This window comes from Vitis vinifera, chromosome 6, assembly GCF_030704535.1.
Source record: "Vitis vinifera cultivar Pinot Noir 40024 chromosome 6, ASM3070453v1".
Lineage (NCBI taxonomy): Eukaryota > Viridiplantae > Streptophyta > Magnoliopsida > Vitales > Vitaceae > Vitis > Vitis vinifera.
Genome location: NC_081810.1, coordinates 2559151 through 2577771, shown reverse-complemented (window position 1 = coordinate 2577771; position 18621 = coordinate 2559151). Strand labels below are relative to the sequence as shown.

The window sequence follows — 18621 nt, the reverse complement described above, 5'->3', positions numbered from 1 at the left end:
ATAATGGAAAAAGAACTCACTCGGTGGGAGCTTTTATGAAGGCAACTAACCAACAAAAAAAGGTTAGTTGAATATGAGGATGATAAATAGGGCATTCAGAAGACAACTAGGCAAGAGCCAATACCATTTTCCTTCATGGCTGAAATAGAGAATTTGGAACCGGATTTGGAGGAGCTGAGGGAGAGCTACAGGAGTGGCAAAACAAAGGAAGCCTCATGGAGGAAGTCACAACTCAAGGGTTTGCTCACTCTCCTCAAGGAACAGGAAAAGGATATCTTTAAGGCCCTTGAGCAAGATCTAGGCAAACATTATGCCGAGTCCTACAGAGATGAGGTATGTTATCTTTTACATGTTAAAGAGTTACTATACTAATTGGATGAGAGATGATTTTTTTCTTTTTTGAAATTTATGATCTACCTTTAGAAAATGACTGCGAAACATAAATGATTATAACGGAAACTTTGATGATAATATGTAGTACAAGCATTAGTAAGAGTCAGTACTTTGATCAGGTAAAGGGATGGATGGAAAGTCAACCAAGACATTAAATGTTTTCTAGATGATTTGTGACTAACTCATGCACATGGATATGAATGTTTATTTTGCAGGTGGGAACCCTAACAAAATCTGTGAATCTTGCATTGAGTTCCTTGAAAGACTGGATGTCAAGCAGAAAGGTCGATTTTCTTTCCTTTTTCTTTCAATTTTTTGTAAACTTCTTGCATGATATGGCTGTTAAAATTTAAAAATGGAGATTGATTTTAAATTTCCACTTTCTGCTAATATGGGTGGATTTTTTTTTGAATTCTGAGGTAGAATTAATTTTCTCTCTCAAAGAAATAGCAGCATAGATTCATATAAACTGCACCAAATATATTTAGCAAGCAATATGAGAATATGTTGATGTCGGTTGACAGGCTAAATTACCAATAGCTACATTCCCCTCAACAGCAGAAGTGTTTCCAGAGCCTCTTGGCCTTGTTCTCATTATCTCTTCTTGGAATTTTCCCTTTGGTGAGTCAATTTTCTTTATTTTACCACAATTTGTTTACTACTTAAAATTTATTTATTTATTTATAGCTTTAAAGAGCGTGATATACATATTGAGTTCAAATCGTGTAAACTTAAGCTTTTAGAAAAATTAGTAGTTCAATATGATATTGAAACTTGGTTTGGCGGGAGGTCGTGAGTTCGAGCCACCTCAGAGGTTCGATAAATCAAACTGTGTGCATTCCTGAATCCTAATGATAAGTTATTATTATTAAGTTCCATTATTAAACGCCTGAACTCAGGCTGGGCTTGGGCCAAGCTTTGATTGCATCTAGCTGGGCTGGGGCCCAATTCCCATTTGAGCTTAGACCCACCAGGTCATGGCTCATAATTGGGCTCTAAATGTATGAATCAGTAGCCATGGAGTCTCAATTTATTACAGCATTGCTCAATGAATAAATTGTGGTAGGGCTGTCCCTGGAACCAGTGATTGGAGCAATAGCAGCAGGAAACTCAGTAGTTCTAAAGCCTTCAGAGCTGGCTCCAGCCAGCTCTTCTCTTCTAGCAAAAACCATTCCTACTTACCTAGACAAAAAAGCTGTCAAGGTCATCGAGGGCGGGGCCGCCGTTGGCGAACATCTCCTCCGCTGTAAATGGGACAAGATCTTCTTCACAGGTATTCAACAAATTTATTTTATACAACACAATGCGTAAATGATCTTAATTTAATGAAACTTCTTTCAGGAAACCCCCGAGTGGGACGTGTTGTAATGACTGCAGCTGCTAATCATCTAACGCCTGTTACATTGGAGCTGGGTGGAAAATGTCCAGCCATATTTGATTCATTTTCAAGTTCTTGGGACAAAGAGGTAGCCATATATATCTTGCTATAAAATATAATATTAATATCACAAATTCAGCTACCCTTTACATTATTTTTCCTTCAATGGGTGTCTTGTATGCTGAGAAAACCCTGATATGAAGCCTCCTTTTTAAATTCTTCACTCTCTGTATGAAAGAGAAATGATAAGGGAAAAGTAAAGGAAAATGAAAGTTTTGAAGTAATTGAACTTATTTTTCATTCCCTTTCTCTCTATCTCTCTCCCTTTTTTTTTCTGTGGTACTTTCTGTTATCCAAACAAGGCATAAAGAAGCCGAAGAAAAATGAGGAAGAATCTATGAGTTTATGTTTTGTATCCTGCAAAATCATGTGGGTGATTAGCTTGTATTAGGACAAGTTGCTCATTGAACTCCTTCCATGCTATTAATTTGATCACAAGATGGTGATAAAACGAGTTCTTGGAGGGAAATTCGGGGCCTGCGCCGGTCAAGCATGCATAGCGATCGATTACATCCTAGTCCAAGAAGGATTTGCACCCACCTTGGTACTACTACTAACCGTATCGAATTCTTCTTCGACATTTTTATTTTTTTGTTTGTTAATTCGGGTTTTCAAACTAATAGAAAGAGTTTGTTTTTCCTTCAAACCTTTCAGCTAGAATTGTTGAGGAACATGACCAAGAAAATGTTTGGTGAAAACCCTAGAGAAACAAAAAGCATGGCAAGGATAATCAACAAAAAACATTTCTTAAGGCTGAAGAACATTCTTGATGATCCCTCAGTCCAATCTTGTATTGTCCATGGCGGTGGGGTGGATGAAGACAACTTGTAACTATTTCTCCCTTTCTCTTGCATATGAACTGTTCTCCTTCTAAAACTCTTCAACTTAAATGGATCCATTCTATTCCCATATTGTTTCATTTTTTTGAGTTAATACTCTTTGATAATAGTTCAATTATGCATGCATGCCATTAATTTATCTCCATGCAGGTTCATCGAGCCAACGATCTTGATGAATCCTCCTCTCAAAGCTTCCATTATGACCGACGAAATCTTCGGTCCATTGCTTCCTATAATTACAGTAAGATATGCATACCTCAAGGAACCCTAGTCTCTGATTAGTATTAGATTTTTTTTTTCCAAGTAACCCTAGAAGTTGATTGTATTAGCAACTTCTCTAATTTTCAAGGAACCCTAGTAGCTTATTAGTATTAGCATTTTTTTTTTTCAAATAAACCCTAGTGGTTGATTAGAATTAGTTTTTTGTTTTGTTGTTTACTGTGATTTCTTACTTGTTTTAACAGTTAAAGAAGATTGAAGACAGCATTGAGTTCATAAACTCAAGGCCTAAAGCACTAGCCATTTATGTCTTCACCAAAAATGAAACTTTGAAGAGAAGGATAATCTCCGAGACATCATCGGGAAGCGTGACCTTCAACGATGCAATCATTCAGGTATTTCATATGTAACAACCTAACTATAACGTGATTCGTCCCTAGTAGCGGCAGTGGCAATGGCACCATTTGATTCGAGGTTCGATCCCCGGCAACGGCGCCATTTGATTCGTGCCCAATTGGTGTCTCAGCTGATTCGTGTCCAGCTGGTGCTCCTTGATTGAGGGAGTAATCAACAAAATTTATAACCTATTACACCATATACTAGGGTAGCAAAGACAAAGCTACTATAGCATAGTGGCTCTAGGATCGTTCACTGGGATGGGTTTTCACTTCACAATTGATATTAATTCAAAGATGAATTGGTGTCTTTTCATTTCAAGGTTAGCTTTAAAAGAAAACATAAACTTGTTTAAATGGAAAAAGTTCGGTTTTAAACTAACCAAAAATAGTAACTGATTTTACTTACAAAGAAAGATGTTTCTTGGAGTTTAGATCACTAGGCTCAGGTTCCTCATGCAAAAAGGGGGAGTTCCGGTCACTTGTTTCTTTTCCTCGCATTAGAGAATTAACATATAGTTCCTTCTCCAACCGGTATTATACAGATGCTTCCCATTAATGGGTTCAAACACTAAATCCCTCTCACTGATGCAACTTGCAATGGTTCATGCCTCTCACCTAGCACTTGCCATTCAAGGTGATCTTTAACCTTGGATTACCCGTCAAAAGCTCGCAAGAGATAACTAATGGATGTCTCCTTGGAGTCCAAAAGCTTACCAAGTGTTGGCTATTCTAGAAAATCCTACCTTCAAGTCACCTCCCAAAGGCTCGCAAGGGGTAAACTAGTGCATTTCCATGGTTGGAAATCACTTGCCTTACCAAGTGTTGGCCCAGGTGACTCTAAGGTGTTTTAAGTTAACTAAAAACATAGAAATCACTAACGGGTCACACTTTCTCTTCATTAAAAACTAAAACAACAAAACTTCCAAATTATGCATGTGGAAACTTACCCGGCTTTCCTCACTCCAAGAGACAAAAAGCTTAGCCTCTCATCCTCTGTGGAAAAATCCTCAGAGTTTGGTTGGCTAGAAAATGAAAATGAAAGAGAAGACAAGAATATATATCAAAAACAGAGCAAGTGCTCTGTTCCTTGATTCTATATATGATATATCTATATATTACATACTTCTCCGAGAGTCTCCTGAGAGTGTTTACAAGAGAGTTTATATAGGAAGGTAATTTACCCTTCCTTGGATACTTCCTAGCTAAGGAATTACATGAGTGGTTGAATACAAGGAGAAAATGGAAATTTAGACACAAAAATCTGAAGAAAAATATCTAAAAGAGTCGGTGCAAAAATATCGGGAAGCTCCAGGAACATTTCGCAGGTGAAAAATAGTGTCTGCGAGATTTCGCAGGCACTCAAGAAGGCTGCGAAATATTTTCGCAACAACAAGTTAAACTCGCAGGGCTGCGAAATTGGCTTCCACCTTGAGGTTCTCAGCGTTCCAGCTTGCGGCATGTATCGGGTAGCTTCAGGAGGAATTCCATAGCACTGTACAAAAAGGCTGCGAAATTCTCGCAACAAAAGGCTGATTTCGCAACACTTTGGAGTGATCTGCTTGTAATGGTTGTAACTCCTTCGTTTCAGGTCCGAATCGTGCACCGTTTGAAGCATTGGATTCTTGACTTCCTGAGCTTTGAAATGGTATATAGAATGTAGAAAATAGACTTCGGGAAGTGCTCCAAAAGTGCGCAAGAAGACTGCAGCTGCTGTCCCCTGTTTTCTTCACTCTGTTTTTCCTCTCTCCTTGCTTCTCTCCTTGCATACTTTGAACGACTTTGGCAAAGGGCTATGGAGCTCCAAAGCTTGGTTCTTCATGAATTTGAGCTTCCAAAAGCTTTGCCATGGATTCCAAATAACTCTCCTCAATCTTGGATTGTTTTGGTGATCAAATTACTAACAAAAACACCAAAACTTGCACAATTTGATTAGAAATGATTGCAAGGGTCCTTAACATGTTAATTGGGTTAAAAGTCAATAACTACTACTCAAAAGTGTTTAAAAGAGTTAATTACAAGCTATCAAATAGCACTTTTTGAGTAGTAATCACTCCCCCCAACCGACATATTGCTAGTCCCTTAGCAATGAAGGAGAGAAAAATAAAAATAAACAATACTATAATTTACAACATCATGCTAATCAAAAAACAATTCTCAAGTGGCATGATGATCTAACTCTCACATGGAACATTAAAGAAATAAAACTCAAACTTCAACAAGAGTTATCAAATAACTTGTCTAATCACAATTCATAAAGAGAAGGCATTATGCAAATTTAAGCTTTAAAATCATTTGCACTTCCAAAGGGTCAAACCTTACTCTTCCACAAAAATCTAAGTGTTATTTATTAGCTTCCGAATATAGTATGTCAAACTAATCTCTCCACCCAACCTAGTTCTTTTTCAAAGCTTAGCAAACTAATCAACCTCTAATAGGCTAAGAACGCACCTCTTTTTTTTCACAATTTTTTTCATTGTAGGAGTACAAGGCTTAAAGGTATTCTCTTTTTTTTTAATTGTCCATGTAACGGGGGTCCATCGATGACTCCCAACCAATTAAGGTTTAGGGCATCAAGCTTTAAGGATCTTTCAACCACTAACTCCTCGGATTTTACCCCGGACTTTTGAGAATGAATTTTAATACCCAAGCACCTACAGTATGTTAAACTCCACCTATCCACCCTTGTAACGAGCATTGAGGTCGGTGACTCCCAACCAATGAAGGCTTAGGGCACCAGGTTTTAAAGATTTTCACCATATACCCCTCAGACCTTGCTCGGGTTTCAAGGTAAGCAAACATTTTGCTTTCTTTCTCTTTTTTTTTTTTTTTTTCTCAAAGGCTCATTGGCCTTTCATAAGGTGTCCCAACACTATTAAATAAGGTCAAAGGTACCAAGTCTAAAATTTTCCTAAGTCAAGAGGGAAATAGTTTTTCATCTTATACTTGGAACCTATTGTGCACAGTGTGTGAATAGCTTAAAGTGGAAGAACTGAGGTTGAATTCAATAGAAGTTTCAACAATTCATCAACTTTAGTAAGCATAATACAAACTCTAAGTCAAGTAAAAAGACAAAAATTCAATTTCTCCCATTTCATTTTGAAAATTTTTCCTTAATAACCATGGAGAGTAGAATAAAAACTTTAAAAATTTTTAAATTAAGCAAAAAGCAACTAAATTACCAAAATAACTTAGCATTATTAACAATACTTACTTCCTCAACTCTCCCCCCAACCAAGCTGAACATTGTCCTCAATGTGAAAAAAACGATTAAAAAATAGGGAGGAAGTGGTACCTCTTGAGTGACATGGAGTCTGAGTCATATAGGAGAAACCACATGTTTCAAAGAAAATATAAGAGTTAGTGAGTAGAGGAAATAGGAAAATGCCAAGTTTAAACAAAAATGATGTCTATGTATGATGTATCATCAGTAATACATCCAATCCCAAAATGTAAGACATCAAAATATGGAATTATAATAAGTAGAGACAAAAAGTAAAGAGATGATCAAGTAATGGTAAGGTCCTGTGGAGTTTATGCGTCTGTGGTGGCCTCTTGAATGGGTTGGATCAGGACTTTGACCTCTGTTCTGGTAGTCTCCTTAGGTGGCATAGTCTCCTCAACTGGAGCTCTCAGTTGGTAGCTATGGGATTTGATGGTTTAAGGAGGTAAGAAATGGAATGAGAGGCTTAGTGTGTGTGATCCCAGGGTGTGCAGGGCTCTCCTCTTCAGATGCATGATTGTGAGGCTCTATTGGCATTTTAGCAACTTCCCTTGGCTTTGCAAAGTGTTTTTGCAAACCTTCCTCCATTTCGCAAGTCAATTTTGCAATTTGATGGCCATTTCTAAGCTTGGAGGTGATTTCGCAGCCATTTCAAAGTTTGGAGATCATTTCACAGGCAATGGGCAATTTCGCAGCCCATTTCTGAAGCTTGGAGCATTTTCGCAGCAGGAGGTGGATTTCGTAGAGGAGGGGAATTCTCGCAGCCCATTTCGTAACTTAAAAGTGATTTCGCAGGTGTATCGCAGCTTCAAAAATGAGGAGAACTGTGCTGCAAAATGGCACTCGTGTGCCAAAAGTGGTTTCGCAGCTGCGAAATACCCTTCCAAATGGTGTCTCGGTTGCGAAATTCTCGCTCAGCTTTGCGTGCTTGTCTTCAAATAACTATAACTTCTTCATTTCACCTCCAAATCACATACCGTTTGAAGCGCTGGACTCCTGACTTCCCAAGCTTTCAAACAAGATATCGTATGCATAATTTGAGCTCCAAAAAGTGCTTCAAAAACGTGTCCAACAGTAGCAAAATTGAGGTGCGGCATTTCCGCTCATGGTTTGCACAGTCATCTTCAAACAGCCATAACTTTTCCGTTTCAAATCCAAATCTAGCACCGTTTGAAGCTGTGGACTCGTGACTTCCCAATCTTTCCAACGAGATATTGCATGCATAATTTGAACTTCGGAAAGTGATCGAGATGTGTCCAACAATTGCCGAAATGAGGGTGCGACTATGAAATTGGGATTTTTCAATTTTGGGACTTCGCAGCCGTTTCGCAGCTGCGAAATGGGAGTCACTGTGCTGCGGAATGGCACTCGTGTGCCAAAACCGGCTTCGCAATTGCGAAATACCCTGCGGAATGGGACTTTTGGTGCGAAATCAAGCTTTACCACTTCGCAATGCGTTTCGCAGCTGCCAAATGGATGCTACTGTACTGCGAAGTGGCACTCGTGTGCCAAATTCACTTTCGCAGCTGCGAAATACCCTGCCAAATGGAGCTTTGACTGCGAAATTGAGAATTTTCACGCTTTGGAGCTTCGCAGCCGTTTCGCAGCTGCGAAATGAGGGTCACTGTGCTGCGAAATGGCACTCGTGTGCCAAAAGTGCTTTCGCAGCCGCGAAATCCTCTGCGGAATGGGACTTTTGTTGCGAAATCAGCCTTTTTCACTTCGCAATGCGTTTCGCAGCTGCGAAACAGATGCTCCTGTGCTGCGAAGTGGCACTCGTGTGCCAAAATGGGTTTCGCAGCTGCGAAAATTTTCGCAGAGACTTCTACAGTGTTGCGGAATGGTTTGGCAACAAAATGCCGATTTCGCAGAGGCTGCGAAATCTCGCAGACCCCTGTTTTTCCCCTGTTTTTCGCTCCGTTTGACTCCGATTTTGCTCCGATTTTGCTCTGATTTTTTTTCTTCAATTTCTTTGCAATTCCTCTTGATTTTGATCATCCAAAAACCTATATTACATCAAAACAAACTAGATTTAAAGCATTGAAATCAAAATTAAAGCATTGAAATCAAAATTAAAACACTGAAATCAAAATTAGAACAAGTAAAAAGTAAAATAAAAAGATATGGACTAGCTAGTCTTTAAAAAGACTAAGTCCATCAAAAAATTTGATCCTTATTTAGCTTGCCCGGATCCCATATGAAGTTTGCATCCCTCACTTGAGATGTGATCTGTATGATTTTGTCATACAAAGCTTGGAGAAAAGGTGGAGGCATGTGTTTCTTCATCAATTCTTCCTTGATGACTATCCTCAGTGGTTCTCTTTGTACATTAACATCATAGTCATCTTTCTCTATGCTTTTCCCCTTTTTCTTTCCTTTGATTTCCTCCCTCTTTTCTTTCTCTGTTTCACTATCTACCTTATGCTCTAGCTTGCATGTGGGCAGATCAACCTCTTTACCACTCCTCAGAGTGATCACTTCTTCAATTTCCTTCTTTTGTGAAGGTTCTCCCTCCTCAGCCTCCATTTCATGGATACTCATGGAATTTTGATAAGGTTGAGAAGGAGAGTTTTCTTTCTCTTGCATTGTGTTGAGGTTGGAAAGCCTTGAGATTGAATCTTGGAGAATATCTAACTTCTGAGATAGATCATTTTGCATTTCATCCATCCTTTTATTCAAAGTACTCTCCATTCTATCAATTCTTTGATCCACTCTGTCCATTCTTTGATCCACTCGAGCATTGGTGGCTTCTTGCTTTCCCACAAAATCTCCCACGACCTTGCAAAGATTCACCATAGCTTGTTCAAGGTTTGAGGCTTGCTGTGGTGCTTGAGCAGGTTGCTGATACTGAGGTGGCTGTGGTTTCCAAGAGAAATTTGGATGGTCCCTCCAATTGGAATTGTAGGTGTTGCAATCACCAAACATTTCCCTCTCCGTTGGAATGATAGGACACTCTTCAACCAAGTGCTCATAAGATAGACAAATGGCACAAGGCATAGTTTGCAATGGTGTTTGAGAGATGGCTTGCGCTTCTTGCATCTGGTTCATTTCTAGCTCTTCCAATCTCCTTTCCATAGCTGCAATTTCTGCCTTCATGTTCATACCATCATTCAAAATATACATCTCACCCTTAGCTTTAGGTTGAGACTTCATTCTCCCCATATCTCGAGCATTTGGTTCATCCCATCCTCTTGAGACTTCAGCCACATAACTCATGAAGTTCATAGCTTCCTCTGCTATGGTATTCAATATGGCATGCACAACTAGTAAATTGTGAATTAAAAACAGAGAACACAAAAGAAAACAAAAGAAAAACAATTCAAAGAAAGAAAATTAAGGTAAACTAAAAACTAAATAAAAGGTATACTAAAACATGAACAATAAAGAAATAAAAAGAGTTAGTTAAAGGAAAAGAAAAGTCACCAAACTTGTGATGAAGATCACAAGTACTCTAGAAAGGTGATATCACTGTAAAGTGGCACCACCCCCGGCAACGGCGCCATTTGATTCGTCCCTAGTAGCGGCAGTGGCAATGGCACCATTTGATTCGTGGTTCGATCCCCGGCAACGGCGCCATTTGATTCGTGCCCAATTGGTGTCTCAGCTGATTCGTGTCCAGCTGGTGCTCCTTGATTGAGGGAGTAATCAACAAAATTTATAACCTATTACACCATATACTAGGGTAGCAAAGACAAAGCTACTATAGCATAGTGGCTCTAGGATCGTTCACTGGGATGGGTTTTCACTTCACAATTGATATTAATTCAAAGATGAATTGGTGTCTTTTCATTTCAAGGTTAGCTTTAAAAGAAAACATAAACTTGTTTAAATGGAAAAAGTTCGGTTTTAAACTAACCAAAAATAGTAACTGATTTTACTTACAAAGAAAGATGTTTCTTGGAGTTTAGATCACTAGGCTCAGGTTCCTCATGCAAAAAGGGGGAGTTCCGGTCACTTGTTTCTTTTCCTCGCATTAGAGAATTAACATATAGTTCCTTCTCCAACCGGTATTATACAGATGCTTCCCATTAATGGGTTCAAACACTAAATCCCTCTCACTGATGCAACTTGCAATGGTTCATGCCTCTCACCTAGCACTTGCCATTCAAGGTGATCTTTAACCTTGGATTACCCGTCAAAAGCTCGCAAGAGATAACTAATGGATGTCTCCTTGGAGTCCAAAAGCTTACCAAGTGTTGGCTATTCTAGAAAATCCTACCTTCAAGTCACCTCCCAAAGGCTCGCAAGGGGTAAACTAGTGCATTTCCATGGTTGGAAATCACTTGCCTTACCAAGTGTTGGCCCAGGTGACTCTAAGGTGTTTTAAGTTAACTAAAAACATAGAAATCACTAACGGGTCACACTTTCTCTTCATTAAAAACTAAAACAACAAAACTTCCAAATTATGCATGTGGAAACTTACCCGGCTTTCCTCACTCCAAGAGACAAAAAGCTTAGCCTCTCATCCTCTGTGGAAAAATCCTCAGAGTTTGGTTGGCTAGAAAATGAAAATGAAAGAGAAGACAAGAATATATATCAAAAACAGAGCAAGTGCTCTGTTCCTTGATTCTATATATGATATATCTATATATTACATACTTCTCCGAGAGTCTCCTGAGAGTGTTTACAAGAGAGTTTATATAGGAAGGTAATTTACCCTTCCTTGGATACTTCCTAGCTAAGGAATTACATGAGTGGTTGAATACAAGGAGAAAATGGAAATTTAGACACAAAAATCTGAAGAAAAATATCTAAAAGAGTCGGTGCAAAAATATCGGGAAGCTCCAGGAACATTTCGCAGGTGAAAAATAGTGTCTGCGAGATTTCGCAGGCACTCAAGAAGGCTGCGAAATATTTTCGCAACAACAAGTTAAACTCGCAGGGCTGCGAAATTGGCTTCCACCTTGAGGTTCTCAGCGTTCCAGCTTGCGGCATGTATCGGGTAGCTTCAGGAGGAATTCCATAGCACTGTACAAAAAGGCTGCGAAATTCTCGCAACAAAAGGCTGATTTCGCAACACTTTGGAGTGATCTGCTTGTAATGGTTGTAACTCCTTCGTTTCAGGTCCGAATCGTGCACCGTTTGAAGCATTGGATTCTTGACTTCCTGAGCTTTGAAATGGTATATAGAATGTAGAAAATAGACTTCGGGAAGTGCTCCAAAAGTGCGCAAGAAGACTGCAGCTGCTGTCCCCTGTTTTCTTCACTCTGTTTTTCCTCTCTCCTTGCTTCTCTCCTTGCATACTTTGAACGACTTTGGCAAAGGGCTATGGAGCTCCAAAGCTTGGTTCTTCATGAATTTGAGCTTCCAAAAGCTTTGCCATGGATTCCAAATAACTCTCCTCAATCTTGGATTGTTTTGGTGATCAAATTACTAACAAAAACACCAAAACTTGCACAATTTGATTAGAAATGATTGCAAGGGTCCTTAACATGTTAATTGGGTTAAAAGTCAATAACTACTACTCAAAAGTGTTTAAAAGAGTTAATTACAAGCTATCAAATAGCACTTTTTGAGTAGTAATCATAACGCTCGCTTTAATCCCTTATGTATACAAATATTAAAGAAAATTCATGAGTTCTTTCATGCATGCATGGACATACTCTAAATGTAGAAGTAATAAATCGCATTAGAATAACATGACAAGGTTTTGGATATGAGATATGTACCAAACATCCCTTTTGGGACACAATAGTACCCAAAAACATGCTTGGAAAAGGAAGCGAAACCGAATTAAAATGAAAAATAATGTCAAATTCTTATGCATATTGTAGTATCCCATAAGCATCTAGCCTAGGTGATCATCAACATGGGCATGTGAAACAAAGAAGTTGAAGGAGGAAAACCTCATTTACAGCACTGTATGTATAGTGCTGATCAATGACTTGTTCTTTTGCTTTGCTGCTATATATGTATATATGTATATAGTATGCAGCAGACACCATCCCTTTTGGAGGCGTTGGCGAATCTGGTTTTGGGAGGTACCATGGGAAGTTCTCCTTCGACACCTTCACACACGAGAAGGCGATCCTAAGAAGAAGCTTGCTCACTGAGTTCTGGTTTAGATTTCCTCCGTGGAATGACTTTAAGTTGGCACTCACCAAGTCAGCTTACCGCTTCGATTACTTTGAATTCCTGCTTGTCCTCTTGGGCTTGAAGAAAAATTCTTAATGAACATAGAAAATCTTGTAAACTACATGTGATACATGCCTCTCTTTTCATCTCAATTCATAGCTTTAACTGATCAGTTGAAGTTGACATGGTTGGGGTGGGAAGAAAAGAGAGAGTGGATTCATCTATCTTTTTCTTTCCTTTTCTTTTTTGGGTGAGGAAGCTTCATAAGGAGGAATATCCCAATTGCAATCATACAATAAAATGTGCAAATTGTAAAATTAATAGAGAGATAATGTTGAACTCTGATATATATTATATCAACTTTTTCCTCCAAGATTGAGTTATATATGATATAACATTATTCATGGTTGGTTACTTAACCCTTTAAAATTTTGAAATAATTGGTCACTTAACATATGGTATTGAAGCTAATTTTGGTGTCTTAAAAGCTTCAAGTCCTATATTATTCTATTTAATTACTTTTTCTAAAAGATTAACCTAATTTGGAGGTACTTAAAACTAGTGGCGGAGTTAGGAATGCGTTTTAGGAGGGGCATAAATAAAAGAATTATTTCAAAGGGAGGGTAAAATATTAATAGAGGGAGACAATGATGTATAGTGTAGTGGAAAACATGTTTTCTCCTTAAATAAGGGGACAAGGGTTCAAAACCTTATTATAATTTTATTTTTTGGGGGGTATTTGCCCCTTCTAAGTCTTAACTGACTCTACGAGTTGGGTAAGACCCTTATGAAATACTCTTGGGATCAAGAAAACTTATTATCTTATCTAGGTTATTAATATGTCAAAAAATGAATAATTTACTAATCTAATGATAAATAAATATTTTTTAATTTACAAAGAGAATTATGTTTCTATTGTACAATAGTTGTACATCTATGCCTAATAAATATAAAAACAATAAATGTGGTAGAAGCCTAAGAGATGAGATGATTATTAATTGTAAAAGATAAAAAGACTTTTAAAAGGAAGAGATATAATATTAAAACTTAATATAATAAAAGATAATGCAGTACTTCTCAATATGTGATGATTCCAATTAGCGAATTGAAAAAATAAAATTTTTTAAACATATATAATTTATATTTCCTTGAACCCCTAAGGATTTGTAAAAATATTATTATTTTATACATTTAGCAAGGTTATTAATTTAGGACACTGATTCAAGTTGGGACTAAAAAAATTTATTATTTAAATGAGAATATTAATATATCAAACATTCATTTATGAGGTTTTACACCTTACTAATTAATGTTAACTTTCAATTGGGATTCAAGAAAGGAAAACAAAAAATTTAGAAAAATGATTTTCCCACAGGTTTGTGGTGAAAAATATATATAGACAAAAACAAATACAATCAAAATTAATTATAAGTTTATATATTTTTAAATTATTTAATTTTGTAATAGGAAGAAAAACAATGAATTAATTTTGAAAAAAATAATTTATTAATTTTTAATATGTTTTTGTATTCTTTTCTTATAATTTTCTTCTCTAATTTTTTTTTTCACATTTCCTTTAAATTTTTTAAAATCAAACATATTATTTATTGATGAAGCTTCTTTATCATTATTAAATTTTATTGATTGGTTGGGTTCTAGTTAAATGAATGAAAGTTTATTTGTTTTTACCTTATTTTTCTTGGTTGTTTAGTGACTCTCTTACAGTACCTGCATGCTTTGGTTATGCTTTTTTTTTTATTAGGTTCTTTTAATTAATTGAGTGTTTGTTTATCAAAAGGTACTTTAGCACACCATATTTTTGGATTAAACTGACAAAGTGATGGACTTAAGAATTTTTGTTTCATATTGTCTGCATCATATTCCTTCTCACATCTTTTTATTCCTATTTTTTTCTTGGATAAATACTTTATAAAGCATTCTCTCTCAATGCTCTATCTCAACTCTCTTTCTCATTGACTTATGATAGTTTTGTTGTGGGATGAATTTATAGGTTCTTTTTCTCAACTCTATGTATTTACTTTTGATCTAAATTTATATATTATTTTCTCAACACCTTGAATTTTATATGTGCTTGTGATGCTAACATAAGATGTAAATTTTGCTATTGAGGCCTAAAGAAAATCACAGAAAGCTTTTGTGACTGCTAATTTACTCATAGAAGATGCACAAAATAGGAAGAGTATCACTTCCATTAGTCATTTAGGTGTCAATGGTAGTAGAGATTAAGTCAAACCCGTATATATAATGTGCTCTTTCTGGTTTAATTCTTTTGTAAGTAGGCATCAAGAATTTAAAAAAAAAAAAGGAAAAAGAAGCCAATTGGACTTGCCCTCGGAATCCCTCGAAGGGATTTTAGATGCAATGCTTGAAGGTGGGCATACAAGTGTTGTTAGGAGCTAGTATGCTTCCCATGTCCAGGAAGTAGATTGGCACCACCCAAGGCCAAGGCATCTTTGGACTAGAAGTTGTAGCTTCTTGTAGATGCAGTTCTTCCAAATATTTATCGCTATGTAGTAGTTGTACACTTGTACTTTGTTTAGGTGAATTGATTGTTGGATTTTTAGTTGATGTAGATTTAAGTGTACGTTGTTTAATTTAGTAGATATCTTTGTTAGTATTTGCCAATTTCCTCAACAGCAGCAATATTAGTTATCAGTGGAATGAATCTTGTGTAACTTGCAGGATCATTTTTGGTTTTGGAAGGATGAATTAGATATATGAGCTTGATTGTTGATAGTAGTTGAGTTGGTTTTGATCTCAGGTATGGGATATTTGCCTTGTTGATAGGACATAGATTTTGGGTCCAAAGAGCTTAACGAGGACAGATTTTATTTTGTTAGAGGAAGCACAACACTAATCTTAAGGTATGCATGTATTTTTTACAGGTTAAGGTTAAGGAGAGCAACAATCACCCAATAGTCCATCAAGGCCAATACATAATCATCTGAAGCTGTGATGGATGTTGGCACCAAGTCCAAATGAGATGCATGAGCTGAGAACTATTACAATTGATTTCATTGATAATTTCTTTTCCTATTTATTTATTCATGGTGATAATTTCTTTTCCTATTTATTTATTCATGGTGATGTTTTTTTGGAGATATATTTCAATATCATTCTTCTCTTAGTAAGAAGACGTTTGTTCTTTTAGCTAAATTGCTTTTAGACTTTAGATAGTTTTTTTTTTTTTTTTTTTTCATGACTTATTATAAATTTTTTGTTAAATAAAAACACCAAAATATCTGATTTTAAAAAATAATATATTGGTTTTTCTTTACTTTTTAATGTTTAATAGAAATAACATATTAAAAAAATAAACAACTTAATACTTAATACTATTAAGCATTAAAGTTCTATTTAAAATTAAGTAAAAAAAAAAACTTTAAAATTAAGTAAAAAAAACAAACACCATCTTAGTTTTAGGTTAATTAATAATCTCTGTTTTTCAATCACTTTTAAATTAATAAATAAAGAGTGTAAAATTTGAAATATCTATCTTATAAAACATATATTTTTTATAAAAATCATCTAAACCTTTATGCTTATCAATAAAATATTTGAATATAAATTAAAATTATTCTTATAATTCTAGATATGTAGAATAAAAAAATATTTTGGTCCCCATTTTAAAATTAATTATCCATAAAAGTATGCTATCTCCATCAGTAAATAATATTTATAAATAAATATATCAAATATAATAATATGTTATTCTATAATATTATATTGATAGATAATAAATGATGATATATTATGATAATACATAACAAATTGTAATATATTATAATAATATAAGATTTTTCTTTAATTTTTCTAAAAGTTTTTATATTTTTTTATAATCATATAGACTTTTAAGTAGAAATTTATTATGATAATTTTACAAATTTAAGATATTGAAAATTAAAGTGTCATTACTTATTTTTTAAAAGGTCACTTGAATAGTTGAATTTATTACTTTAAATATACAAAAATTTTGTGAATTATATTTTAATTATATTAAATAAGATGATTTAAATTAAATTTGAGAGTTGTAAATTTTATTGATAAATTATTTTCAAACATTTTTAAAATTAATTAAACACCTAAATTTTTTAATTTTCTGTTTATGAATACTTCAAATAACTTTTTTTAATTGAAATTTATTATGGTTAGTTTTAGAAATATAAAATATTGAAAATTAATTTTAATCATTAATGTTTAATAATTACTAATTATTTGTATCATATCCTTTCATTTTTATATTATTACCTTTTTGAATATAAAATTTAAAGTTCATATGAATAGTTGAATTTATTATTTTAAATATATAAAACTTTTTTGAATTATGTTTTAATCATATTAAATAAGATCATTTAAATTAAATATGAGAGTTTTAAGATTTATTTTAAATAATTTTTTATATTTTAAAATTAATTAAAATATATGAATATATAAAATGGTGCAAATAAATCACAATTATCTTCCCAAATTCTTCATTGCTTTCCTTCTTCGTTGTTCCATGATATTAATTTAATCTTTCCTATAAACATTTTAAAATAAATTTGAAATTTGTTATGATAACTTTAGAAACTTAAAATATTGAAAATTAATCCATCATTATTTTTTTAAAAAAAGTTTCCAAATTTGTTCATCGATACGAATTTTGTTAGCATATATTCATTATTAAGTTACATTAAATATTATTCAATAATAATATTATGACATTTTTTTTAATAATATGTCCTATTTAAAAATAAATTTAATATTACTGTACTCAATTATTATATATATATATATTATAATATTTATATTTAATTAAATAAAATAATTAGTTAAAATATTCTTTTAATATTTTGTTTTTATAATAAAATTAAATATGCACTCTTATTGAACTTTTTGTCTTAGGTTCTAAGAAAAAAAGGGAAATTTGGACAATTTTTCCCCAAAAAAAAAATAAAAATGGTTGGACAATATTTCACTGATTCAATTTTATTGGCCAACCCTATATATTAGCAATATTTTCGCTTTAAGCATCACCAATATTCAATATTTCTATGAAATATCGGAGATATTATATCTCCAACATTTCAAACCTTGCTAACTAGCAATGTGACCTCTCATTTTTATAGTATTTGATGACTTATAATGGTACTGAAGGCTTTCAACCCCTTGTTTGCCAACTCATTTTTTTATACATATATAATAAACATCATTAATTTGTAATTCATAAAAGACAACATGTTTACTAGGTTTGGTGTACCAAGGTGATTATAAATGACACCTTGGGTCATTTAATTTTATACTAAATTATAACTTTCTTTAAATTTTTATAGTAAAAAATTTAGCTTCTCTTTTTGTTGTCTTTGCTAGTTTTAGCTAAAGTGATAATATAAATATTTTATTTTTTCAGGAACTACCTTCACATCGCACGAAGGAGAAGACCATAGAAGACTGTGATATTCTTTTTAGTTTTCTTTTCTTTCTCTTTTTCTAGGCCCTTTCTAGGGTGAAATCGGTCTGGTATTGATCCTGCTTTTAGCTTTAATTTTTTATTTCCTCGGTTCTTTCGGTCTTTCTTCCTTTCTTGCAAGCTGTTTTTTTAAGGCCCACAATCGAAAAAAACTAGCCTCTAGCCTCCATGAATTAATCAGAATGGATCTTTCTTTCGTTCTTCCCTTCTTTCTTGATTTCTTTGGCACTGACAATCATCTTAAAGCCTAACCATAGAAGGTCGTGATATTCTTTTTTTTTTTCTAGGCACTTTATGGGTTGCAATTGGCCTGGTATTGATCTTGCTTTTAGGTTTTTTTTTTTTGGCATTGTTTACATTGAATAAGCTGATGCGTGTACCAATACACTTCGTGAAGGCAATTTGCCCAAATTCACGATGTCGTGTACAATCTCAATGTCGGATATTTGGTTCTGTTGCACGTTCTATAAGGCCCGACATGCTCCATTTAATAGTCTCCTGAAGGTACACTTCTCTTTTTGTTGCCTCTACCAGTTTTAACTAAAGTGATAATATAAATATTTTATTTG

General features: G+C 34.6%; 1 protein-coding gene across 3 annotated transcripts; it reads left to right on the top strand.

The window, feature by feature from the left end:
- The first annotated feature begins 22 nt into the window (after positions 1-22).
- Positions 23-15753, top strand: LOC100253650 (aldehyde dehydrogenase family 3 member F1). Of its 3 annotated transcripts, XM_010652944.3 has the most exons (11): positions 24-333; positions 609-677; positions 918-1014; positions 1460-1666; positions 1735-1859; positions 2271-2375; positions 2486-2658; positions 2821-2911; positions 3135-3284; positions 15286-15364; positions 15489-15753. In XM_010652944.3, exons 1-10 carry the CDS (start codon positions 136-138, stop codon positions 15322-15324), a joined length of 1254 nt encoding a protein of 417 aa, XP_010651246.1. In that variant the 5' UTR covers positions 24-135; the 3' UTR covers positions 15325-15364; positions 15489-15753. The 3 variants fall into 3 exon arrangements, with proteins under 3 accessions (XP_059593365.1, XP_010651246.1, XP_002285466.1); XM_059737382.1 differs by lacking the exons at positions 15286-15364; positions 15489-15753 and adding an exon at positions 4876-11907 and having other exon boundaries at positions 23-333; XM_002285430.4 differs by lacking the exons at positions 15286-15364; positions 15489-15753 and adding an exon at positions 12436-12986.
- The last annotated feature ends 2868 nt before the right edge of the window (positions 15754-18621 follow it).

Bases quoted from the DNA above. Each gene is read 5' to 3' on its own strand.
- LOC100253650 (XM_002285430.4), top strand. From the start codon at position 136: ATGGCTGAAATAGAGAATTTGGAACCGGATTTGGAGGAGCTGAGGGAG. The intron at 1,667-1,734 runs GTATTCAACAAA...AACTTCTTTCAG, and splicing joins GGACAAGATCTTCTTCACAG to GAAACCCCCGAGTGGGACGT. The intron at 2,376-2,485 runs GTACTACTACTA...CAAACCTTTCAG, and splicing joins AAGGATTTGCACCCACCTTG to CTAGAATTGTTGAGGAACAT.